This window comes from Antrostomus carolinensis, unplaced genomic scaffold (genome assembly GCF_000700745.2).
Source record: "Antrostomus carolinensis isolate BGI_N321 unplaced genomic scaffold, ASM70074v2 scaffold5043, whole genome shotgun sequence".
NCBI classification, from domain to species: Eukaryota; Metazoa; Chordata; class Aves; order Caprimulgiformes; family Caprimulgidae; genus Antrostomus; species Antrostomus carolinensis.
In genome coordinates this window covers 9,462-36,395 of record NW_010302991.1, presented here as the reverse complement: position 1 = coordinate 36,395, position 26,934 = coordinate 9,462, and the positions used below count along the sequence as shown (strand labels likewise).

At 35.6% G+C, this 26,934-nt stretch overlaps 1 protein-coding gene across 1 annotated transcript in view; it reads right to left on the bottom strand.

Annotated features, from left to right (window-relative positions):
- CENPE (centromere protein E) overlaps window positions 1-26,934 on the bottom strand; it is a gene marked incomplete at its 5' end in the record, with an annotated part of 36,516 nt that overhangs the window by 200 nt on the left and 9,382 nt on the right. Inside the window, 29 exons of the mRNA XM_029083996.1 lie at window positions 832-1,094; window positions 1,531-1,693; window positions 2,841-2,938; window positions 3,436-3,548; window positions 4,130-4,333; window positions 4,984-5,205; window positions 6,673-6,882; window positions 7,403-7,612; window positions 8,672-8,884; window positions 10,318-10,464; window positions 10,547-10,747; window positions 11,666-11,803; window positions 12,652-12,869; window positions 13,073-13,235; window positions 14,424-14,645; window positions 15,507-15,665; window positions 15,773-16,057; window positions 16,933-17,139; window positions 18,185-18,343; window positions 18,534-18,848; window positions 19,684-19,998; window positions 20,914-21,068; window positions 21,519-21,696; window positions 22,207-22,341; window positions 22,714-22,836; window positions 23,089-23,163; window positions 25,225-25,392; window positions 25,468-25,524; window positions 25,844-25,938. Coding sequence (XP_028939829.1) covers window positions 832-1,094; window positions 1,531-1,693; window positions 2,841-2,938; window positions 3,436-3,548; window positions 4,130-4,333; window positions 4,984-5,205; window positions 6,673-6,882; window positions 7,403-7,612; window positions 8,672-8,884; window positions 10,318-10,464; window positions 10,547-10,747; window positions 11,666-11,803; window positions 12,652-12,869; window positions 13,073-13,235; window positions 14,424-14,645; window positions 15,507-15,665; window positions 15,773-16,057; window positions 16,933-17,139; window positions 18,185-18,343; window positions 18,534-18,848; window positions 19,684-19,998; window positions 20,914-21,068; window positions 21,519-21,696; window positions 22,207-22,341; window positions 22,714-22,836; window positions 23,089-23,163; window positions 25,225-25,392; window positions 25,468-25,524; window positions 25,844-25,938 — 5,211 coding nt within the window. The remainder of the gene's footprint in view (window positions 1-831; window positions 1,095-1,530; window positions 1,694-2,840; window positions 2,939-3,435; window positions 3,549-4,129; window positions 4,334-4,983; window positions 5,206-6,672; window positions 6,883-7,402; window positions 7,613-8,671; window positions 8,885-10,317; window positions 10,465-10,546; window positions 10,748-11,665; window positions 11,804-12,651; window positions 12,870-13,072; window positions 13,236-14,423; window positions 14,646-15,506; window positions 15,666-15,772; window positions 16,058-16,932; window positions 17,140-18,184; window positions 18,344-18,533; window positions 18,849-19,683; window positions 19,999-20,913; window positions 21,069-21,518; window positions 21,697-22,206; window positions 22,342-22,713; window positions 22,837-23,088; window positions 23,164-25,224; window positions 25,393-25,467; window positions 25,525-25,843; window positions 25,939-26,934) is intronic.

The following is a 26,934-nucleotide window of genomic DNA, read 5'->3' as shown; positions in this document are numbered from 1 at the left end:
GCAGGAATATATCAACTCAATCTTGACTAGTGTTTTAAATGTCAACTATCAAAGCTTGCCTATGAGGTGCTTTGTGTTGTGAGAAAGTCTGTACTATTACCAAGTTGGCCATCACAAGAAACAGCATTGAATCATATTCCTTTTGGAAGTCTGCCATTAATACCTTGAAAACTGGTTAACTCTTCAACGTGTCTGCTAGGGCCTTCTGAAAGTTTTTAGAAGCAAGTGTAATGATGAGGGCAGCACCATTAATATGCTAGCGTAGATCACTAGGAGACTTCCTCAGAAGTCACCAGGCCAGATACAGGAAATCCGGAGAGGGGCTGATGGACAGAAGTTATCAAAACAGCTGCTGCTGGAGCCAGGCAGATTGGCAGACTGAAGTCTACCATCTTAATAAAATAGTTTAGAAAGAAGTAAACCAGCAGTTAGCTTTGAATAGTTTTGCCTGGAGCCTGTGCTCTAATGTCAAGTTAAAAAGCTAAATATTTTAGAGCATCAGGTATCTACTAATAATATTCTGCTAATTCACTTTTTAAAGTCAGTCATCAACACTTACACTGCAGCAAAAGAAAAAAAAAAAAGGTTGTATAATCTTCAGGGGTTGAAGGACTCCAAGTATTTCGGCTCTGTAAAGCATATATATAAACTTCACAGCTCCAGCTGGTCAGTCCTTCAACAGACAGCTGACTAACCAGTCAAGAAAATGGTGTTATGTGAGTTTCAGGTCTGCATATACAAAGTACATGGCATTTACCCTCAACTCACAGACTGCTCCTTTATATTTTGCCTCTCCAAATCTTTATAGGAGAACAACGCTGTGTTTCGTACCTGTTAGTGTACCCAAGCTGGAATTATCAAAGAAGTTTGTTGGACAAGTCAGTGGCAGAGGCTTTGATACGTCCCGAGTCACAGTTTCCTGAGAAATAGGTTCCTTGGGGGGTGAAGGCATTTGCTCTTTAAGGGAGTATGACCCTGCCTTCCTTGGAGACCTTGGTCCTGTCTCTCGAGTGGTTTCTCTTGAGGATCGTTCTTTCCATTTTAGTGCTCTTTCTTTCCATTTTCTAAGTTCCTCTTTCAGTTGAAGCTCATTACTGAAAAGAAAAAAAAACAAAACCAGCATTTTATTATTAAAAAATTGAATTAGTTCCTTTACATAAGGAAAAATTCCTGATAGTTCCTGTTTCTTCAGACAACATACCACAGACATGGCAAGGCAAGACCATATCTGTGTTTCTTACTTGCAGAGACACTTTTTTTTTAAGCTAAAATTGCTTGCAACACACAATTTATCTTCTAGCATTTAAGAGACTGTTATGAGAGAAAGCAACTCAAAGTTCAAGAGCCATAAAGATATATATAAGCAATAAATAAGCTTTAAATAAAAGTTGATGACATGAAAGAATCTAGAAAATCTATAAAATTAACAATTACTCACTTCTATAGGTCTCTCAGAAAGAAATGCTAATGACCTGCATAGTTAAATAGCAATAAATGATTTGACACGTTGCTGATCAGCTTTATATTTACCTTAGTAGAAGGTCATTTTGTTTCTTCAGGTGCAAGTTCTCTTTCTGTAGCTTAGCTTGTTCAGATTTTAGAACAAGTATTTGTGTGCTTTGCACAATACCGCTGCCACCACCACAGGTAAGGGGTATTTGGGATTGCTGAGGAGCTTCTTTTTCCACTACCACTGGAAAACAGTTTTACACAGACGTATGCATTATTTAGTGTTGTAGTTTAACTTGGCTGGCAGCCAAACACCACACAGCCACTCATTCACCGCCCCACCAGGGAAAAAGAGAGAGAATCGGGAGAGTAAAGGAAAGGAGACTCATAGGTTGAGATAGGAACAATTTAATAATAGGAATAAAATAAAACTTATTTTGATTGATAATTAGAATAATAGAATATACAAATGAGTGATTCACAATACAATTGCTCATCATCCACCAATAGCAACCTCAGAGAAGTGAAAATCCGGAACCCAAAACCACAGTCTCAAGAGAGCAGGCTCTTCTTTCTGGTCAGCCCTCATTTATATACTGAGCATGAGGTTATATGATATGAAATATCCTATTGGCTTATCCAAATGCCAATTTGGATCTACTAATTTACTATGTCCCCCTCAGTTTTTTCTGCACCTGCAGACTAGCAAAACATGGTAAGTTGGAAAGTCCTCGATTTCCCAGCAATAACCAGACATCAGTGTATCATCAACATTCTTCTCATACCAAATCCCATACTGAAACCAAAACACAGCACAACTCTAGCTACTAAGAAGAAAATTAGCTCTATCCCAGCTGAAAGCAGGACATTTGGACAGTGCTTAAAACCAAGTCAACATATTACTTAGCCTATTCCTTCCTGTGGTTTTATGCTAAACCTCACTAGGTTGCAAGTGCCATTACAACTATTCTTTTTTATAAACAAACACACCTCCCAGTATTCACATTGCCAGGAAGATCTTGCAAAACTTATGGTTCTTTGTTGGGCTATTTAGAGTTAAAATGGTTATAGTTTCAGGTATGTCATAATTATGATTAGAACTAGTTATTCATATGTTAAGTCAGTCAAGGAAAAAATGGCAACGTGAGCTACTACAAGTGCAGCTTACCCCACAAGTGCAAACATCCCTGGAGAAATAAACACAAGAACTGCTGTGATTCTAATGCAGTCTGTGTGCAGCTAACATTTTATCTTCCATCTCATCTTCCAAAGCACCCACTCCTCCTCACACTGAGGTAAGAGGCCTGCATCTCAATCTGGACTGTAACCATACAACCTTAGAACTGAATGTTTAACATGAAGAGAGTCCCTTATATTTATCTTGAATTTACCAGTAACATCTTGCTCTTGCTGTACTCTTCTAAGTTCTTCTTTCAGCTTTCTCAACTGTTGTTCTTGGTGTTCTACAAGAGCTTTATAATTAGCAAGTCTATGGGGCAGGAAGGGAGAAAAAAAAAAAAAAAAAGAAATCCTCAGTTTAGTAATTATAACAGTTATAGTTTCACTTCCAAATGAACTATCAAATACAAAACATACCCAAGTTATACAGGTACAACTACATAAACCTGGTTGTCTGGGTAAAGTGCAGAAAACCAAAAGTTGGACTAGAGTTACTCTGTATCCCTTCTCTCCAGTGAACTAGAGAGATTTAAATTACTGCTTTCCCCTCACCTTCTTTTTCAGTAGAGTTATTTCATTTATGGCTAAACATGGATTGGTTATGAGATTTTGGTAGGTGTATAGGGAAGGAGTTTTGTAATCAACTTGAGCTGCATATGGTTTTTACTTCTCTGGAATCTAGCTACAATAAAAACCTGGGACACCTAAAGCTGAATGGTCACTTATTCCGTGGAAAAAAATAAACAGAAAAGTAGAAGCTAAGAACTAAGTAGCTGAGAATTGTAACAAGGTAAAATTAGAACTTACTTCACATCAAAAGAGTTGGATTGTTTCATTCTTTCCATATCATATTTTACCAACTGTGTTTTGAGATGATCAATTTCCTCTTTGTACAACTCGGCACCTTTATCTAGTTTTGCCTGAAAAATAAAAGATTTAGTATGAAGAAAGGCTTGTTACTTGGCAATGAACTGAAGGGTCACTTACTTTGTATCTTTACTACGATCTGCTAGATTTGCAGGACAAGATCGGGAGCAGGAAGCTATTTTGGAGTAAGAATGCCCACATTACCAGCTAGCACTATAGTACTGTTATCCTAACTCTGTTGTTTTACATGCAATCATATTTTACCAAGTTTTGCTGACTTGTTTGCAGATACAAGTCTGGGAATTTTCAACTAGAAATTTCATAGAAAAGCCAGCTCATGCTTCAGTTTCAACATTTAAAATTTTTAGAATGCTTCAGAAATACATCATATACCAGTGATAAACTTGGCTTCTAATATCATAACATGGGTTCTAAATTTTGTCTCTGAAGGCTGCATTGGTAGAATGTGACAATGCATGCTAAACAGAGAAGGAAGGCGTTTTACTCTAAGAGTGCCATACAGAACAACACATTGACTTTAGAGAGCTATGTGTCACCTACAGCTATTCTCAAGCATGGCCTCTCTCCCTCTCTCCAAGATTAGAGGAGAATGAGTAAAGTATTTTGCTCATACCTGGAGACTCTGATTCTCTGTTAAGGCAGTTCTGAGGCATTTCTCTGTCTCATTCAGTTTGGCTTCCAGTTGAGTGAGCTCACTTGTTGATGTTTTTATTCTTATCTGTGCTTGTAACTTGTTTATCATGTCATCCTTCTCTTTGACATTTTTTCCTGCTTCATTTATTACACTTTCCAACTTCTGAACTTTTACTTCCATAGCCTATTGAGATATATCAGTCAGTTATGAGTAGTTATGCCAAGAGATAACAGTAACAGCACATGGTCTTATTCTTAACAAAAACAAACAAAAATCCAAACCACATAAAATCCAACAACTACAGACTCTATGGCAACTCTTGGTGTCTACTTCACTGTTTTGTGTCATCTTTTAGTATTTTGAAACACTCAAGTCTAAGAAAAAAAAAGTGTTTTGAACAAGGTTAACTGTGACATCAAAATAATAGGACAGAGAGAAAATGAGTCCTCAGTTCCTAGGATTAAAGACAGAATTCTTCTCCAGCTTCCAGTTTGACATAGTGAATACCGTATACTTAAAGGAAGCATCAAGAGTATCACACTACTAAAATCAATACTTCAAAAACAAATGGGATCATTTCATATGGATTTCTAAACTGATAGCTATTTGTGTACAAAAACCAGACAATTAAAATAATCACATTACAGGCAAGAGCTCAAACTCTTACTTTGGCCCAGGAGTGCACTTTATTTTTTGTACCTTTTTTAAATTCCCAACTTACTGTGTGGCACAGATTACACTTGTCATCAATATTTATTATTTTTTTTCTTCCAAGTACTCTCACATAGAAAACAAGTATTAAAGAAGTTTTCCTTAGAAGCAAATATTGGTACCTTTATATCTTGATCTGCAACCCTTAATTTGTTATGGAGCCTGTAGTTTTCTTCTTCTAACGCAAGACTGGCAGAGCCACCAGGGGCCAGTTGTTCTTTAAGAGTGTTTAGTTCCTGAAGCAACTTTTCGCTTTTCTCTTTTCTCTGTTTCAATTCAACATCAGCATTTTTACAATAATTGGCAGTTCTGGCATCCAGCTCTGAAGAAAGTTGAAGGAGTATCTGAAAATAGTGTCATACAGAGAAATTTTAAATAATTTTTGAACCAGCTAGAAGGTAAATGAAGAAACAGGAAATATTTTGCTTGGCCTATATTAATTTTACATGCTTGTTTCAGAGCCTCATTTGAAGATGCTTGCTATCAGAAATGGAATTACTAACACTCAAAATTCTGGTTTCATTTCCAAAAGAAGGGGAGGCAGAAAGGGGCAGAAGAGAAGATAATGCACTGCAAATTTACCAGTATTTCTGCATTAACTCAAACACTAACATTGTAGGAATAAAGGAACTACGTAGGAAAGACTTCCTGAATGTCCGTAACAGAAGGAAACACAATTATTCACAGAAACTTTTGCTAGAATGAACTAATTGACTACAGTGAAAATATTTGAGGGAAAACATACACATTTGACTATTCTAGAAAGTCATGCTTAACATGCCAGATAAAGAAAAAATTCACACTTGTCAGGAAATGACAGTTACACTGGATTTTTTTGTTTGTTTGTTTGGTAAAAGCTTTCATCCCCATAATATGTCTGTCAGGGAATTCTTCCTAAAAACCTGAAAACATTGGGAAATCCTAAAGAAGTAAAGACTGGCTATTGACTCTACAGAAGAAAATTTTAAAAATAGGCTAAATGTAACAGGACAGAACTGAGTCCCAACATTGGGGGAAGGAGGATGATGAGCTCTTCATAATTCAGATCAATACTAGTAGAAGGAATAATAGCATGAACAGACCAGAAACTTCCAGGACACACTTGTTAGGAAGACTGTTTCTAACAACTAACCAGAAGATAGTGGATTCTTTCCCATAATCTGTTTTTCAAGAAAATGTTCAATACATTTAATCAGAGAGATGAAATTTAATGAAATCCTGTTCATAATGCACTTAACCCTGTAAAACACTTGGTCTTTTTTTCCAAAGGAGGCAAGAGGTAAGAAGGAGGAAAGCAAAGAGAAAGGAAGGCTGAACCACCTCTAGAATAACTTGATGTTCTGAAATTAGAAGAGGTGTGAGAATGTAAGTCACAATTGGGTTTTAAAAATGGATAAAGTAGTTTTGATAAAGTTGGCTTGAAGAGAACAGGCAACCTTGTGGGCCTAAAGCCTGGAGAAATTGATTGTATCAGACTGCCAAGTTCTGCAAGCAAAGATACATAACAATTTTGAACCTACAGTTTACAGAATTCAGTCTAATAAAAATGCAAACAACCAGCCTCCCCCCCACCCCATTTGCCACCTAGAAAGTCTATTACAAAACAAGTTTCCAAGTTTGGATGCGTAAGGAAAGTCTTTAAAAATCTTTTAAGTATTCCTTCATCTTATAGTTAAGTATGAATATAGTAAGTGTTGATAATAATGAATAATTTTTAAATAGCCTTTTTTCGTGTTTTGTTTTCAACTAGATTAGAGGCATTTACAAAGTGCTTACACAAAATACATATCTGATTAAAGATTTAACTTTACCTTTACTTTAGGAGTCCAGAAGTTAATGACTTGCAAAAGCCTTTCATTATCTTTCTTTAACTCTTCTTTAAGTACTTCTGCATGAAAGCGAGTTCCTGAACAAGCTTCCCAGAACTGCACTGTTTCTTTTCTAGCACCTTCTTCCTGTTGTAACTCTGCCTCTACGCAGAGAAGTTCACTTTCCATTTCTGATACATCTTTGAGAATGTTCTTTATAGAAGAGAGGGATTCAGGTTTAAATATTACTTTGATAACTACATGTCTAAATATACATTTTGCCATGTTAACTATCAATATTTGCAGGAAGTCTATTTTGGCATCTAATTATTGCATAAGAGGAATTTCACTATACTGATGTTACACCCTACTGGGAAAATTAGAAGACAATTTACATTCCTGGGGCAGGTGGGAAAAGGAGGGGGGGAAAAATGCATGTTAATAAAAGTTTCTCTCATTGTTTTAAAAGTCATCTTGGTATCAAGTATATTAGAGGGCAAGTGAGTAAATAACATTCTCACTATTTTATAACCTAAAAATTTCACTATAAGACACTTTATGAAAAAGAAACTTCATATTACAGAATAGCATTAAAAAAAGAGAGAATTCTATTCCCCCTCCTTTAAGTGATGTCTTAACAGATAAAAGCAATGCCATTAGATTAGCACCACCACACTACCCCATGCCTTGAAATATGCAAGTCTTTCTGCCTGAAAATTGTTTCAAATGCTACCTCTGCATCCAAGTGCAAACTCTGCAGCACTTCACTGGTGTTTAACTCTTGAGAAGATATTTCATTCTGGTTCAAATAAATCTTCCTGAGATACTGAATCTGAGCTCGTAGCTGATCTTGTTTTCTCTTTTCCTCAAGCAATTCCATTTCATACTTGTTAACAGTACTATGATATTCTCTTTTCTTCGAGCAAACACGACTGAAGAGAAACTGTTGTGGAAGTAGAGGATATAGCAGTGAGTATGCTTTAAAATGGTATCCTACATCCAGCTAAAATTACATATTTTATAATTCAGTTTATTTATTCTCCTAGTCCATAGGTGTCCAGGACAACTAAAACATGACCAAGAAAATTCAGTTCACATGTGCTGTACAGCAATAGCATACAAGATTTTTAGCTTGGCCAGCATTTCTCAAGTATGCTATTTCTTGTAGACTCCTAAAAAGGCCAAAGTCTAAAAGGCTTGAGACAGTCTTCCATGAATCTAGACTTTGAAAAGTAAAGTATTCTTTGTTCTATTTATTTTCTCTTAGAGTTGTGAAAGGTACAGATGATCTGCAACAATAATATCACTGAGCCGCTGTAAAGCTTTTTTCTAGTCAAAATCACTACTGAAATCTTAAACATTTAACCATAAAAGCTGAAAAGTATCTATGGAGAAAAAGATCAAAACCTAAAAACCCTGCATGAAATTATGAAATAGTAAGTTTTTTAGCTAATGGATAGTTATAAAGACTACTGACTTTATTGTTTATTGTACTTCTGCATATAAAAGGAATTCTTTCCCAATTTCCCTTAACTATTTTCTGATAATGGGAATCAGTTTCTCCAGTGAACTACAAATTGGAGAAGGTCTGCAAGGCTATAGAAGTTATCAAGCTACTTGGATAGTTTTGCAGAGTAAACATGCACCTCCAAGGCATCTGGCACATCTTTTTCTGCCACAATGAAATACTTACTTCGGGGTCCATAGTTTGATTTATGGAGTACAGAAAGAAAATTTATTTTCCCAATTAAACCAGATTAATATTAATGAAATGATACTGTGCAAAGGAGATGAACTACAGTCAAAAACTGTTGATTAGCTTAACTAAATAGTTCCAGTTTTACAAGATTGTAAAGCATGTACTATCAATTTATTTTCCACAAGATACATATTCACAAAAAATCAAAGCTAGAGTATATGGAATCCTAGCTGTTAACATTGAGAGCTTATTAAAAGCAAACAAACCAAAGCAATATGAAGCATCCACATTTTAAGTTAGTACCTTCAGTTTGTTCAATAAACTCTGGAGATGACTGTTTATTTTCTCATTTTCAGTTTGAAGTCTTTTGACTTGTTTACTCTGTTCCGATGAAAGCTGGGTCAGTATCACAGCTATCAGTGCTTTCTGACTATTCAGTTCATTCTTTAGATTAAGAGACACTGTAGAGAGACATTCATATCTCTTCCCCATATTTGTGAATTTCTCAAGAAGCTCCTAAATGCAAGTGAAAAATTCATTCATAAATAAAACTTTAAAATAAACCACCAGATTCCAGGACTAACCTCTACAGTATGTATTGGCTTTACAACAGAATAGTTAATAGGACTAAGACTTCAGTTTTGACTTGCCACAGGAATACAACAAAAACACTAAGCCAGGTACAAAAGCAGAGAAATTCTCAATTTTCTAAAAAATTGTATTTCAACAAGCTCAAATTTGGATTGCCTGGCCACATCAAGGCCTGGATCAGGCCTGAAATGAAATTGTTGCATGTTCACAAGTTTGCCAGCTGGGCTGCCCTCCGGATGGGCTCCCAACTTGATCTATTTGATCCTTTGTTGAATGAGAGGGATCTTTCCTAGCACAGCCATGAAAAGAGATGTGACCAAGCAGTGAGCAGGCTAAAAGATGCTTCAAGGCACTCCAGTAGACTGCAACTCAAATGTCACATATGAAGCTAGGTTATACCTTTTAACGCAAGTATAAAAATTCTTAAGCTTACTGCCTCCATCTTTGGCTCCTAGTTGAAAGAAGCATGGTTTAACCCTTGACACCACAGTAAAAATATTGGAACTAAGATATGCCCCCCATCCAACAGAAGTACAAGATACTTTAGACAATTGCACAAGAAACAGAGGCAGACAAGGTCTTACCTATCACAAAAGTCAGAAGGGGGGAGTGCCATTAGAAGGGATCAATTGGTGATGTTTACTCCCCCCATTATTGGCTCCCTACTGCTGATGTACAATAGAAAGACAGTGTGAATGAAGAAAGATACATATAACTGATTTTTGCAACTTGGTCCTTTACACTTTTGGTGTTAACTGAAGAATCACTCAGGGGTTTTCTAGCATGTGTAGAATGACGCCCAAATCTGCTGCACAGATGTACAGACTGCAGTACAATGATGCTCTTTAAAATGTTTTATATGTATTCATAAATTCTGGTTTATTTAGGCTTTCAGTAGGTTAGTAGTACTTCTCATATCTGTGAGAAAGTATACTCAGGATAGTTAATTAACAAAAGCTCTGAGGAATTACAGGAGCTTCCTATTTTGAGGAAAGAAGCTATTTAATGAAACTAATTTATTTGAAACAAATTTATTTTAGATGGGGAATAATGGAAGGGAGGACTTGGCAAAAACAAAGTGGTGAAGTGCTTCTACATGACTAGTTATTTTCACAGGGGTGACTGGACAGTAATGAAATCAAGTGAGATCTCTCAACCAAGAAGTCCAATTTGATGTTCTCATAACAGCAAGCACAGCCACTGAACAGCAACAGCAAATCAACTGATCCCATGATTTACAGCATCTCGGCAAGATATGTAAACAACTTTATAGATTATCCACAGAAAGTTTATGCTCCAGAACAAATGGTATTAGTGCTTTACACACATCCTTAAAATAAGTAGAGAAGTAAGTTTACCTTAATTCTCAAGGTTTTTTCCTTCAGGCTGTCATCAAACATCTGCTCTGCATTATCCAGTGGGTTCACCTGAATGGACACATCATTCAGGTGTCTCTGCTTCAGTTTGTCTAGAGCACATTCCAGTTTTGCATTTGTTTCAGCACACTAAAATAAAAGCATACATATTTAAGTACCATTCAAGAAGAGAAGTTATGAATAACTTAGGTATGCAACTTGCAACACCAACCATCTCAGCATTTTTTTGCAATTCTGTCTTGAGCTGGTCCCGTTCAGAACTGACATCCTGGAGAAGTTTTTGTAGCTCTTCTTTTTCTTGATTAATTGATGAAATTTGTTCTTCAAGTTGGAAAGAGTGATTAGCTCTTTCAGCCAATAACTGTTCTTTCTCGCATGATATGCTATTTACTGTCTCAGTTAACTGTTGAATCTGTAATAAATAGTGGAGAAAAACAAGAATTATGAGTTGGTCCTGGTATGTATGCTCCCCTATGAAATACTCAAATCAGTTGTGTCAAATACAAAGAACACAATTTCCAAGAACTCTAGAATTTACACTAACAGCAAGAGAAGTTTAAATATAATTTCAGTGATTAATCACTCAGGAAAAGAAATTAAAAGGAAGAGGAATAGATTTACACCCAAAGAACTCTGGTCAACTTTGGTCTTCAGTCAAGCAAAGGGAAAACAGAAAGGCAGTCAACATATGTCCACATTACAAGAAAATGAAAAAAAAATAGAATCTAATCTGCTTAAGAAATGGACAATAGAATTGTCTTTATATCTGCTCTAATGAATGGAACGGTAACATGCTTGCTAATCTGAAGCAATCTTTAATTATACTCTTTGATCTACAGACAAAGGAAGAGTTTGACAGGTGAAAAGTAAAGAAGCAGAAACTGCAAAAATACTGAGTTGGTAAGAGTTTAAGCGCAACATTTTCTGAAAAACAGATAGAGTTTGAAAGTGTGCAGAGTACCAAGGATTTCAAACCCACTTAGGGTCACACTGTCTATGCTGGGCCTTTTAAAGTCTGAATAAATACGCATACAATTATTGACTATCATACTAAGCCGGCACACGTTGGATAAATAGGTGTCCATTCTAACAGAGTGACCACAGCTGGTTATGAGGCTGAAACAAGTTGAGGATGCTACTTCTAAACACCACCAAAGAAAATAACACAAAATCCTTTGCCCATATTCATGCTTGTTTAGCCCCCCCTAAAAATGATGCACCGAGAATTAAAAATTAAATAGGATTTGTCTTGAGCAGAAGTTTAGCACGTCAGTGATAAAACATCAGAAGACAGAATTGCAGAATAGCTACTAAAAACAAAACTCCTTACCTTGTTTGTTAGGCTGTCCTCCAAAATCTCTGAACGCCTTTGAACCTTTAACAAATGTTCTTCCCTTTCTTCAGCCTTGATCTTCTCATTGCTGAGGAGTTCTTGTTGCCACTTCAATTCCTTTTCAGTTTGAAGAATCTGGAGTAAAAATAGAGCAATGAATATAAAATAGTATGTGAATCTACCTCTCACAGCACCAGGTCTTTCAGTATTTCATAGGAGTCAGATTGGCACAAAAAAGAATTTTTTAGTTTGAGTACAAGAAATTTCAAGTTCTCTCTTTGGAAGTTTCTACTTTCACTAAGCAAAACCTGTCAACTAGCACACTGATAAATCCTTAGTAATGTAAAGAATCAGCCAAAGTATACTTAAATATGTTTGGGCATATTTCCCGCAATCCCTTTTCACACAGATGAACAAGACAAAGCAGAGATGTAATTTGAGTAGGGTTCACATCAAGAACTATCTTGAAATTATTATTTAACACCATTTTATGACCTGGATTGTTGTCAGAGTGCTGTTAAATTATCTTTGATAATTTATTATAGAAGTGGCATTCCTTTCACTAAACCAGTGAGGTTGATATTTCACAGCAAGACAATCGATACTCAAAAATAAGCAAATTGGAAGATACTGGTAATGAGAATAAGAAGATTCTCCTCCCACCATAGATTTCAATTAACTACAGATATTTGAAGTGATTACTCAATATCTGAATAAGGACTGCTGCTCATTGGATACCACTCAATTTGTCTTCACTGTTGTAAAGACATGCCTTATGCAGGAGAAAAATAAGTGTCAGAATTTGTCAGCTTTAGTTTCAAAACTTTGGAGCTCAACTACAAAACATACCATTTCATCAAATTCATTTTAAAAAATGCCTGTTAAATGTTTTGGTAATGGAAGTCATGTATTTTCTGGTTCCTCATTTATTCCTAAAATAAAGCATCCTCAGATAACATTTATATTTTAATCAAAGAAAGCACCTTATCAACACTCTCCTGTAGGTTAATCTCCAGTTTGTGCTTCTCCGCTTGAAGACTTTCCAGCATTTCCTGGAGCTGATCTCTCTCCTGTGCTAACAAGTTACTCTGTTTCTCCAGCTGTTGAAGTTTACTGCTTTCACTATCAGTCTTTTCTTTCAGTTCTTCCAGCAGCTGGTGCCTTTCCTTAGTTAACAAATCTAAGTCCTCATTCAACTTGACTACCTGTTAAAAATATTTTAAGAGTATAAAATCAACACAACTATTAGCAAAAACTCTTATTCTGTTGCAAAACTGCATTACCATGACATCATATATTGGACCAATAAAAAAAGCACAAATTATCATGGGTAAATACCTGTTACTCTAATAAGCCCTTGAGAGGTCATCCTCTGAATTATTTCTAAGAGTTTTATTACTATACTTGCCTTTTCTTTCAGTTTGTTTATTTCTTCATTTAGTTTTTCTTCAGTGTTTCGCAATTTCTCATCTCCATTTGCTAGCATGTTCTTCTGAATATCAGCTTGCTCTTTCTGATGTTTTAGTTCTTCCTGCAGATTTTCCATTTCTGTCAGAACTTTTAAGGACTGCAGAACAAGGCATTACATGGATGTTCATTCAGTATGACTAAATTTTGCTTATCAGGAGTTAAGAATAATAAGTCAAAGCATTTGCATTTCTAGGAGAGAACTACCAGAATAATCAGTCTTTTATTTTAAGAAAATGCCTCAGTTGTAATTCCCCCATGCCCAGTTTAAGAACTCCAAAGGAAGAGAGTCTTTAGAAATACAGTCTTTATCAACTTAAAAAAAAATGAAAAAAGAAAAAAGAAAAGTAGGCAGAACTAAAGAGGAAAGGGAAAAATGTTGTGGGTGGAAGAGAGCACGAGGGGATCAGATTAAGTAGATGACTTATAAAAAACACCCAAACAAACCACACAACAAAAAAGCCACCCCAGAATGAAAGACACCCTTATTTTTGTGGCAGCTGCCACCAGTTACATGAATAATTTGTCCAATTGTTTAGTAGTAATATGTAAATTTAAAATTAAAGATTTGATGATCATAATTTGCTGATTTTACTTTTTAAATTAGTTTGTCTATACATACTTGAAAGAGATCAGGGTTTCTACCTGAGGTTTGCTAAAATCCACATGAAAGGTTTTACTTCTTAAAATAATCTGCAGATCTTATACCAGATTTCCTTTTAACTTTAGAAGTTATCAGCTTGATTTTTGTTAGCTACATATCAGAATGAATTTGTCTGAAATATGTCAACATAAGCATACTTTGCATGCAAATACCTGTAATACGGAAGTCACTAATCTGCCAAGAAATAAGACATCAGGAAAGAGAAATAGGACAGCTAATCAGTTTCTTTTCTGGTTTTAGCTTTCTCTTTGTCAATCCATAATGAGATGAAGTAGTAGGAGAATTAAGCCCTTAGATATCAGTAAACCTGGATTACTTCTACTGTTCAGTACTAAATGCAAAGATGAAAGGTAACAGCAACTTGTAGAGTGTTTGTCCAGGAGGCAACAGACAACTGTACCTAAACCCAGGGCAGCACCGTGACCAAAGGGGCAGGAAGGGGAAAGGAGGAAGAAGAAAAAAAAAAAAAAAGAAAGATTCCAAAATCCAGATTGGATTAGTAAACTAAATTTTTAGTTTACTGCTCCTGTGAACAAGTGAAAGGAGAGGAAAGGATACTAAATAGCAGTAGTGAATTCAGAGTGGTTGCCTTTAAAACAATTATTTGAGAGATTTTATACATACTCTCTCCGTGCTTTCCCGACAGTCAGCCTCTAACTGGTCTCTTTCTGCTTTACATGTCTCTACTCTTTGCTGTAGCTCATCTTTCTCCTGATTAAGTAAAGTGATTTTCTCAAGCTGCTGGCAGATACGCTCGTTCATAGTTCTTTCAATTTGTTCTTTTTCTGCCACTAGTTTATCATATTCAGAAGAGACATTAGTCAGGTTTTCAGTTACTTCATTGAGCTGAAAGAACAAATAAGAATCAGTATTAATATTTCTAATCATCTTTAGAATGGCTAGAACTAATTTTATAATTAATTCTGAAAAAACAAGCAAAACCAAAAATCCCAGTAACACTGGAATCTATTAAGTTTTGTTGTCCCAGTAGTCAGGTTCCGATTTAAGAGTAGTGTTATTGGATCATATTTTACAAGCACAATGTATACATATTTTTTTTATAATTGGATTATTTTACAGAAGACACCTCCATTAGTTTACTGCTATAGTAAGAAAAGATGTAACAATTTGACTTTTAAGTCAAATTTCAGAGCTTCTGTCTCATTGGTGGACAAAAGTGAATGTGTAAGAATCTACAAGGCCATTATAATTCCACAAAAATTACTCCTTTGTTGTATCCACAGCAGATAGAAGACATTAATGCTTGTTAGAATCAAGCCTAAAAGCCACAATAACTTCAGACAGGAAAATAAGACGTAGATAAGAAATTTATAATAGTGCAGCAAATTAAAGAATGAGCTAAAACTGCCTTTTAGTTGCTCAAATATCTTCAGAATTACTTGGAAAACACATTGAGGTTGAAGAACAGTATTGATGTCAAGTAATATTCTATCATTGAGCACTAAAGCATGTTTAGTTACAAGTAGCAAGCTTGACGGTCAAATTGCATTTGATAGTCTTTTCACTGTGTCTGCTTCTACAGAATTCTTTTGAGATGCAGTACAGGGAAAAAACAAAGAAGGGAAAAAACTTTTAATTAGGTTTTGTTATCACATTTACTGAACACTTCCAAACTGAAGTCTGCAGAGGACACTGGTTGCCAAACCCGATATAACTTTAAGTTTACTTGACAAAACCGCATCTCACCTTCTGCTGCAGTTCATCAGTTGTTGCCTTCAATGCCTCTTGTGCTTTTAAGAGTTGATTTTCTTTCTCTGAAATACTTCCTTTCAGCTCCACAATAGTCTCCTGATGCTGTCTGAGAGAGTTATGAGCACATCTCAACTCTTCCTGCATCTCTGAATTCTTTGGACACACAGTTAAAGTACATTAAAGCCCAAACAAGACTTTGAGAATTTAAGCCAGAAGTTTACTAAAGCTATTATCCTAAAGGAATAGACTATTTTTCTTACCATGCTAACTGTCTCCTGTATAGTTTCTCTCAGCTGGTCTCTCTCACTTTGGAGATTCTCCAGTTGCATTTTAAGATTATCATCTTCTCTTTCTGTCATAGTGCTCACTTCCTGAGAGTCAAGCAATTTTGGAATAAAATTTGTTCTCCCCATTTTTTCAGATTCTCTTTGGCATTCATTGGCCTTCACTTCCTCCATTTCATGCAGTTTCCTTTGTGCCCGGCTCAGTTCTTCTCTCAGAAGAAGCAATTCTTGCTCAATAGATGTGTCTTGAATCTGTGGTATCTATTTTATACAGAGATAGAAGTCACCACATTTGGGGCAGTAGCTTTAAGAGAAACATATCTGAACTTTGACAGGTTGATTAAGTAAAACAAACAAGGAACATTTAAGAGAGATTTATATTTTTTTCAGAATAAGATTTGACTGAACTCAAAATGCAGTTAAAGTTTCTTGAAATAAAAGACATAAGTAAAATTTGAAATGAAGACTTCCAAAACAAGTTGTTGTCTGCTCTCTACCAGAGTAGAACTTCATGGCTATAGTTTAAAAGCCTGAGGAGGTGGAAAAACACACAAAAACACCCCCAACAACAACAAAAAACCCAAACCAAACTAGAGAGACCTTATCCATATTTCTAGATAATAATGGTGTCAAGAAAATTATTTCCTTGAAATTTGTCCACTCCCCCTATAAATATTAATACACACACATGCTTTCCTTTTTTCCAAGTGTGTAACACACATGTGCAATCAGCATGTCCAATTACGGAAAATTTGGAAAACTTCAGCTGCAGTGTCTCCTAACATACCCTGCTAGGAAAAAAAGTCAGTTCTATTTATGCTTTGAAAAAGGAGAACCACCCTTTCCAGATCAGTGTTCTTAGCTTCAACTACTTATAGAACCAAGTCTCTGTGCAGATCAACTCAAAACATTACCATCCTGTATCAAATTAGTTTTATTTCCAGAAAAACATTTGTCAGACCCTGCTACTAGTTTCCATATACAACAATACAGGCGGAATATATTTCAAGTAAATAATAATAATCCTAGTGTTTAATGGTCTGCAGTCAAATAGAAGGACTATTTTCTCTACTTTGTTTTGCAAATTTTCACTCAAATGAAAGTTTAAATAAGCATTGCAGCCTTAGCATAATTACCAAAGTTCCTTCCTCATACTCTTCTTTTTTCAGATGTAAACTGTAGAGCTTATCCTGCAATGAATTGTTCTCTTGTGTAAGGAAAAGGATTTGTTCCTTTAGCACCTGAAGCTGATCATTTTCACTACAGTTATTTTCTGATTTTTTTTCAGCAAGCTGGTCTCTCTCAGATGTGATCATTTTTATTTCTTCCATCATTTGAGATATCTATAAAAAAAACATAGAAAGACAGTATTTCCATCAATTCAAAATCAAGATTAAATCATAGAATAGTTTGGATTGAAAGGGACCTTTAAAGGTCATCTAGTCTAACCCACCCTGTAATGAGCAGGGACATCTTCAACTAGATCAGGTTGCTCAGAGAAAAGTTTTGTTTGATTTACTCTGCTACAGTTTGGTTTTTTTGTTTGTTTGTTTTTTTAACATCAAACCACTGTAACCAAGTTAGAAAAATTCCAGAACTGAGTCTTTGGCCTTTGTCACCTCTTCCATTTTAGATACTAACCTTTTAGCAGTCTTTTCTGCAATACTGGGCAGATTTTTAATCTAGAAAAAGTCTGAGAGGAAGAAGCCAAATAAGAAACACCTGTTGGACTATTTTTTACATATTTCAAAACACACTTGAATTGACAACCATGGACTTACTGAGTCTGGCAGCTGATACACTTCCAAGAAAAAATCCAGTCTCACATACTACAGATTCTCACCCCAGAGAAACTGTGCCGCTGAAGCAAGTAACATACAATGTTCTCAGCGCCCACTGAAGCAAGTATGTAAAATACAACGTTCTCAGCACCTTTCTTTGTTAGTTGGTGAACAAACAGGCACACAAACCCCCAGCGGATCAGCCTTCTGCTGCACATTGGGAATTGAGCCGCCATTTACAACTATGTGCTACACTTCTCATTAGGACTGAACATTATAAGCCACTAGGTAATAAGCCCAGGTAAGCTTTAGCTCTTTTTTCATTTGCTATCTAATGCCACTACTCAAGCTGACAACCATGTGGCACACCAGTTAAGCAAAGGTTTATTAGAGGTACATTACAGCTTGAAGCTCTACAGAAACAGATCAGCAACTGGTAAAGACTTGGATCAGGAGTACTACTTTCTTGACCACTTCCTACCAAAGGTCTAGAAATTTTCTAAGGACAAGCAGAAGAGACTATAAAAAGACTAACCAGGATTGTTTTCACAATGTTGGAAAACACATCAAAAGCACTTTTATTTTTAATTATTAGATAACATTTTACCTGTATTTCGAGTTCTTTAATGGTTTTCCCTCGTGCCTCTTCAACACTCAGAATCTGAGATTCTTTTTCAGCAATATTTTTCTCCAACTTCTTAACCGTGTCTTGGGATTGCTTGAGAGAACTCTGTGTATTTCTCAGTTCCTCATGTGCCAAAATGTTCTTTGGAATAAAAGGAAGAAAATGCACAAAAAAAATATATTTCGCAACATAAGTAAGGAGTCCTTGAGTAAAAAAAAGACAATACCACACGAAACCCCACTCCTCTATATATTTCAATATAATTTATAGGTGTTCATACACTCTTCCCCTTAATATGTATGGTCCTTTTCTATAAAGGCAGAATTCCTACCATTGAAACAGTGTCCTTTATATCCTCTTTGAGTTGGTCTGTCTCAGCTTGGAGAGACTCTTCTTTTTGCTTCAGGTAATCTCTTTCCTGGGTTAGAGTTTTTATTTCTTCCTGACATTCAGTAAGCTGCTGAATAACTGACTGGATCTCTGAATCCTTGGCCTCCAGTTTTCTCAACTCCGTAATCTTTTCTTGCTCTTTTAATTGCTCCATTTCATTTAACTTCTGCTGAGTCCAAATAAAATCTTCTTTTACCTCAAGAAGTTGTTTGTGCTCTGATGTCTTTTCTTCCAGTTCTTTCATTTTGCTAGAGAGCTTCAGTTTGTAAAGGAAAAGGCCAGATACTTTCATTGTAATGCAAAACTACACAATGAGTACATGTTCTCTATACATAAGCTTATATTAGCTTATAAAGGGTGAGAGATGCTAGCTTTCAGCAAGAGAATAGGAAGTTCATCATTTCACTTTAACTCACCGCTTATATTTTTGCCCACATTAAATAAGCATTTGTTTATGGAATCTTGCTGTGGTTTCTCCTTAGCAGCAAAATTGTAACATCACACATGAAACTATACTATATCTTAGGAATTATCAAATTAGGAGTTATCAAACCCATAGCTGGAATATGACAACCATATCATTGCCAAAAGCCTTGTCAAAAATATGCATCTTTAGTTCCCTTAAGTGTTTCTTTCCTTTCTAATTGCCAATTTCTGCAGTGATTCTCTTTGGTTTGGAAGATTGCCTGTTCTAAACAGACCCCAGTTTCTGATCAGGAAACTTTGTTGCTATGACTTTAGATAGAGTAGGTCATAGCAGCATATTTTTTAAAAAATTACATAATAAAGATATAACTTAAGAATGGGAAGAGAAAAATTAAAAGGTCAAGTACAGAAGTAAAACATATAACCCGGAGCAACATATGCATTTCTTTGCCCATGAAGAAAGAGTCCATTGAGCTGCATAATCCTGTAGCCTTATACAACTGGCATAGAATAAGTAATATGCACTCAGGCTAGAAGAATTTCAATGACAGTGTTATTTATACCTTAAGACTACTTAAGTTTGGGTTCCCCTCCCCTGTTCATTTTTAATACTATGAATGAATTCCTCGTGTCTTGTTTGTAAAAAGGAGCAAGCTGATACTGACCTCTATTTTCACTTCATCCAAAGTTGTTTTAGTCTCTTGTGCTTCTTTAGCTAGAATATCTATTTGGAGTTTCATTTGTTCATTGTTTTCTGATGCAGCTACATATTTTTGCTCTAGTTCTTCATGGAGCTGTTTAAGTGCTACATATTCCTGATCAGACTTTACATATTTAAGTTGTGCATCTGCTAGATTGTCTTTTGATTTTCCAATTTCTTCAGTCATATGTTTCAGTCTAATTTCATTTTCAGCTACTTCAGAAAGCAGCTTTTCTCTTTCCAATTTTAATAAGCATAGCTCCTCACATTTTTCAAGAATCTGCCAACATAAAAGCAATATTAACAGCATTTTCTAAATCAGTATGCATCATAACTGCATCATAAAAAAACCCAAACATGTTCATAAGCAGATATCGGAAATAAAGTACAGGCGAACACATAGCACAATACCTTGGGGTTTGCTTTGTTGGGAGGGAGCTGTCTACCAAACAATCCTTCAAAGAAAAGCAAGACAGACAAGCCCCTTCCAAGCCCTGAAACGTCTCCTCTAACTCTTTTTCTCCTTTTTCCTACATTTGAGCTAGGACTGGGCTGACACTCCTAGGTCTAAGTCCTAAACTAAATATTTAGATGTATCAATACTTTTGTTCACATTACAGAGTTTATAAAGCTGTTAACACCTAATTTAAGCTTTGTTCATTAGTGGAAGTAGACCACTAGAAACGTTTGGAAGTTTTTGCAGAGCATTCATAAGTTTGTGACATTACTTGCCCTGGATAATTTTCACTGCACATACTTAGTAGCAGGTATTTAAGGATAAAAAAATCTAGGAAGTGTTTGCAAACAAACCCTTTAAGACACAGTTATAGCAAACACACTACAAAGCCCTGACCTGCCAGGAAACAGAAAAGTTTTCTTACAAGTTTTCCAGAATTTGCAATTTAAGTCTTTCAGTTCTCAAGCAGCATCTCTGCTAAGAGGTCTTGAAATTTTCTCTTTTCACGGTTAGACAAAATTTCAGTTTCAGAACAGTAAACCAGGATCAAATAACATTATACATAAACACACGGTTATCAGTGGTGACCATAGCAAATAGGCAGGCAAATGTTGGACTAGAAATAACTCATGCTACTTGATTTGGCTTTAAAACTTCATATCCAATAGGTCTTCATTAATATTTTACTAGTCAAGTACAATATGAGAACAAGGAAAAAGTTAGATTTTTTTTGTTTACCTCTTTCTGCTGTATCTCAACAACATTTGGTAGAGACTGAAATTCTGATAGCTCATTTACTTGTTTTTGTAAAAGTGCGTTCTCTTTCAATGCTTTTTCTAGTTCTCCTTTTAAGTCAGCTGCCTTTTTTTCCAGGTCCGCAGGAGAGAGCATATCTAGAGAATTAACAAGTTTAGATTAGTAAGAGAGTGCGAGAGAAGCAAAAGATTTACAATGCACTCTGGATGCTATAGCAGTATAATTCTAAAAAAGTCTATTTTACAATGGCCAACAATTGAAAGATGAAACTACTGGTCTGAATTCTGTCATTGAATGTTAGGTTGATATCCAGATTATTTTAGATTCTCCCTGACAGTCTTCATTAACTTGAATGTCTTTGCATGAAAGAAATACAGAACATTCCATAATCTGCACTTTTCCATATAGTTCAAAAAAGTGCTCAAGCAGTTACTATGTGCCAGCAGTACCGGATACTCTTATGTTTTATACTGACAGAAGCTCCAAGTATTTGAGAAAACAAGAGCCAAAGTCTTCCCTATCCCCCCATCATTATGGGGAAAAGGGAGGAGAGTGGGAAGGGAAAAAAGCACCATGTGAAACAGTACCTTTTGGAACTTTACCCTCCATCAGTGAAGTTAGCCTCGCGTTTTCTTGAAATACAGACTGCAACTCTTTCTGCAAGTCAGCTTGCATTTTTTTGTAACTGGCTTTTCCTTCTTCTATTTGGCTTTGATAGAGTTGAACATCCTTTTGCATTTGCTTGTAATTATTTAAGAGTTCATTCTTTAGAAAAACAAAACAACACGCAATTCACACACAAAATAAAAGTCCACTTGCTTAACATTTAAGTATTGCACCTGTCACATTTTTTGTTGTCACTCTAAACAACTTTAGCCTTGATAAATACGGCAGAACAAGCCACAATTTAACAAATGCATTCCTATCAGTTGTTCTCCAAGTTCACATCTCTTATTCTCTTCTGGCCTCTTGTAAAATTAGGTCTTATGTCCTAGTAACTCCCTAACGACTGCTTATTTGCTTGCTCTCTCTCTACTGGTAAAAATTAAAACTAACCACCCACTCCTGCAGAAGCAGCCTCCAATTTCTTTTTATCTTTTTCCTGAAGATCCATTTTCCATGAATTCCATAATAAAAACATTACTTGGAGCATGAGCTTTCTCCAAATACTCTACCACATCTAATCTTCATCAATGGCTTTCTTCACTAGTCTAGAGCAGACAGGCCCTTAACAGCATTTTGTACAGCTATAGATGCAGTTTAACAAGTACTTGCCATCTTCTCCTTCAGCTCCAAATTTTCAGTTCTGAGAAAAGCAGATTCTTTTTTGGCATCCAAGGCTATGGTCTCACTATCTAAGAGGGATTTATTCAGCTGCTGAATTTCCTCAACTAGTTTATCAGAATCTCCCTGAAAAAGACAGATAAATACTCAAAAAAAATCCAAAGTTATGTAACCATAATAAAGCAAATGTGTTCATTATAATGTGGTTAAAATGTAAATACATGCTATGAAAACTTGGTAAGTTTGCTCTAAAAAGAACAGTAGCAGGCTTGTTTGAGAGATGGGATAAAGAGCAGCATTTCCCATAGCTTTACTTCACCGGAGTACTGCTGTATGATAGCGTAGTAATTAGCATTTTAAAGTTCATTAAAAAAAAAAAAAGTCTAACGTCTGTAGGGAAGCAAGTAGATTTCACTTATACCAATGTTATACCTAAATTTAACCCATCTCCAGGAAAACCAAAACCATCTCTCAACCCAGCAGAAAACTCAGATTTACCACTGAAAAAGATGTGTCCCTTTTTTCTGCTGCTGCTTTCTGTAATTCTTCCACACGATTCTGTAATATCTTTATCTTGTTTTCTTTCTCTTTCAGTTGTTCCAATTTGGAGTTTATTTCTGCCTAGAAGTTGGGGAAAAAAGGGAGAAGGAAGATTCTAATGCTCAGTTTAGTTTTTCTAGTAAGAATTTAACAAAAAACTGCTTTGTACATATTAAGCATTCACAGGTTTTAGACATATCCTCCTTTTACCTGGTAAGACCAGCCAGAGCCCAATGATGCCTAGGTTGTCCTCAGCAGATATGATATTTCAAGACAAACAAGCCAAACATTTCATACAAGCCTTATTACATGCACATTAATGTACAGGCTCACCTCAAGTTCCTCGTTGTACACTTCAGCATTTGAAACTAGATTCTTTAAGTTGGTAATTTCATGCATTAGTTGTATCTGTGGAGCAAATTGAAGCAAAATTGCAGAGGATGTTAGAGAGCACCCACGCCAGTAGTTTTAGTTGCCAACACCACGAAAATAAGCAAGGTCTATATTGTGTTTTCTTTTCTGTTAGTGGGCAAACCACATATACACACACGTATCTATTTACACAGCGACCAAGCAAGTTGCTACACGTTCTTTCAAATTGATAGACGAGGTGCAAAGCTCTTTTTTAGCTTCTTAGTAATTAGAAAGGATTCAAGTACAATTAATCTGCAACAGCTCGAGAAGCAAAAGCAACGTGATCAAAGCAGTTAATGCAGAAATCGTACTGATATGACTCTTCAAATTCGAGTCACGTTACGTAGCTTTTTATGACTCAGTGTAGATATTTATGATTTAATCTATTCACTAACAAGAATGAGAAGGTGCCAAAATTGAGCTAAAGCAAGCCATGAACACATTCAGTGGCATCTTCTGAGAAGAGGTACAAGCAGAAGACTAGGTAGAAAAGCACTTCTAAAACTGAAGAACTCTTTTCTTTTGGTCTTTGTTAGAAAACCTTTACAGTAAGCACTCATCTACAAGTACTTCTGTATAGTCACAAGTGTAGGTAAGGAGAAAATCCAATCTGTAATTTAAAGATCAGAGGATGGTTGTAGAAGATATGGTACAATACTACTGTCAGAAATAATTTAATGTCATTTTTCAGAATAATAAGAGTTTACCTGCGTATATCTGTGGCAATTTAAGTTGTTGTATTTCAACTAATGTATTTAGTGATGTACATGACCTTTCAGTATTGCTGTAATTAATCTGCTACGTGGGTCAACAAATGCTTAAATTTTGTGGGCAGTCTTCATATATATATATATATCTGAAAATGTGAATCATTCAGTAAGCAATTCTTGTAGCAGAAGCTACTTTAGAACATTGCATCTGTTATTAGATGCACAAAAGCTTTGAAGAGAAAACTGTAACTGAGGATATGTTAAATGTTGGCTGATCAGGAATCACGATTAGTCTAGCATACAAATGTTCTTTAAAGAATCTTAAATACAAGCTAAATCTTAATCTATTGTGGATCCATTTTTGCTTAAGATCCGTAAATCTTTGTAAGGAACAATGTAAGTGAGAGGTGATCTTGTTAAATTGTAACCTGAAACAACAATGCAAAAAGATGTAACTTCAGCTTCAATCTTGGTTTCATAGAGGATGTTAAACAGACTAGCCTGTAAAAGAAGGTATCGGGAAAGAAATGGAATAATACATCTGTGTCTAAACAGTTTTGTTTGGATGGTTTCTTGTTGTTTGGTTGGTTGGTTCTCTGCACTGTGATTTATTTCACAGTCTAGCCCTTGTGCAGCTAGAACCTAATACAATTTTAGGTTACAGAATTAGATCATAAAACATTTGGATAAACAAGGTACATCTTCACTAACACCACAAAAAGGTGAAGAGAACTGACAGTCAACATTTTCTGTATCCTAATTTATCCAGTAGGTAGGTTTGCCTTTTCTGACTTTCTAAAACAAAATACGTGTTAATTTTCCACAGACATTGCTACTCACACTATTACTTTAAAATATTTTATTATTAATTTAAATATGTTAAACTTTAATGCTTACATAGTTCAATGGATTACCAAAAGCCAGAGCTATCTTCGATTGTAATCCAAGATGTTTTGCACAAGAAATATGTGGAAATATGGTTTAGTAACCATACTTTTAACTTCAAAGCAGTTGTAAAATATATTTAGGCAGGAAAACAACTGTCTCCTGCAGAAATCTAGAGTGAAATTCAGATAATGCATATATAAAAATACATGGATACATATATACACGCAGAAATATGTTTAACCAGACTTCAGTACGTGAATCCCCAAAAATTTAAGTCTGAATTTTATACTCTGAGTAAATCCCATTTAAATCCTGGGTTCATTCATTCTGTTGCTGAATGTACCTTATAACATCATCTGTTTGTGAGTCAACATCCAAGTATATGTACACTGAATAAACTCTAGAAAACATTTGAGCATAGAGAATTCTTCTCTCTATTTATTTCAATACACCTTACCTCATGATCTTTTTGTGTTTGTTTTTCCAGTGCTTCAAATTCATCCATTTCTATTTTTTCCTTCAGTTTCTCTTTAATTTCATTTATTTCTAGTTTCAACTGCTCATTTTCCAATACCAGGTTATTAAAGTTAGTTTGTAGGACATTGACCTCATTTACAGCAATATCCTGAAAAGCACAAGAAACTTTAGAAGTTGTTGTTGAATATCAGTCTCATTTCTAGAAAATACAGAACAGACTTACCTTTTCAAGTGCTAATGCTTCACAAAGTTGCACAGATTCTTCAAAGTCTCTCTGAGTCTAGAAAAAAAACTGCTCTCAGTTAACTGATCCACAAGATCAAGCAAGTTTAGTATTATATTCCTTATTGCTTGTCTTTTCACGGCTAGTCCTGTTTAAATACCAAAGCTTATTGGATCATTCACTGCAAAACCACTAGAATTATAGAACCATCCCACAACTTCATAGAGATGACCAAAAGACTTACTTTCTAATGAGTTATAATAATTCTTCAGACATATGGAACACTGGTGTTCTACAGAAGAGTAAGTTGATCTTACTGAGAAGCATATAACATACATGCACTGTATTAGACAACCAAAATAGATTATGATGTTACCCAATTCATGTTTGGTCCAGCAGTCCATTCTACATCCGAAATTTGATCAGAAACCATCAGAAATTGGTTGTCATGTTCAGAATTCTCTAACATAGCTGAAAAGAAAGATGCATTAAAAAACACAGAGTAGTAGTAGGTTTTAAACTGGACATCAAGGATTATTTTCTTATCGAAGAATTTTATCACATTGGAAGCAATCATTTAACAGCAGAGATGAAGCACACTGAGAAGCACTTCCAAATCTCATGAAACGGAACACTGAAGTGCAGTCCCTAAACTACGCTGACAACCTTATCACCTTACTAAGCCAAATCCAGAATATATACTTAATTACAGACTAGGAAAAGCACTTAAGTGTCAAGGAAAGAACCACTCAATAATATCCTGCAAGATTTAAAGAAAAAAGCACCACTCTCCTACATACAGAAAAACCACTCCACCAGTCCACATGCAGGCGAAAAAAGCTTGACAGAATAGGTCATAAGGCTGTAAGAAGATGCAATTCAGCCACAATACTGTCCAATTATCCTCATCTTCAGTTCAACTTTCTTTGTCCCTCTCTCAAGCCCTTGAATTTCTCTGTATCTCAATTTCATCTCTGATTAATGACTTCTCTATTCTTGTTGAGGATTTTGGAATTTCATATCCTCCTCCTTCAGCTGCCCCCTCTTCTTTTTGGGGGGAGAAGGCAGTTTGGATGGATAGCCTATGTTAAAGAATAACTTTGGCTACTTTAAAAAAAAAAGTGGGGGTTGTGGGAGGCTGCATGGCAAACGTATTTGTAGATCTCACCTTTCACATCACAGCTTACCTTTGGCTTTAACAAATTAAAAACTCAATATCCAGAAAAGAAAAAAGTAATTTCCCTGTGAAGTGTGTAGAGGGACATTTGGGGGTTTTTTGTCTTGGTTTTGTTTTTAATTTCTGCTATCAGAGAGTCAACTTATTCCCTTTGGGAAACTAAGCAATGCCTGCAAAGTTATCCAACAGGAATTTGCTACACATTATTTCACCTGGGATAGTAAGATTCATGCTACCACTTTTTAAATAAAGTGAGCCTTTTTCCAGCACAAGAACTATCAGTATTTACT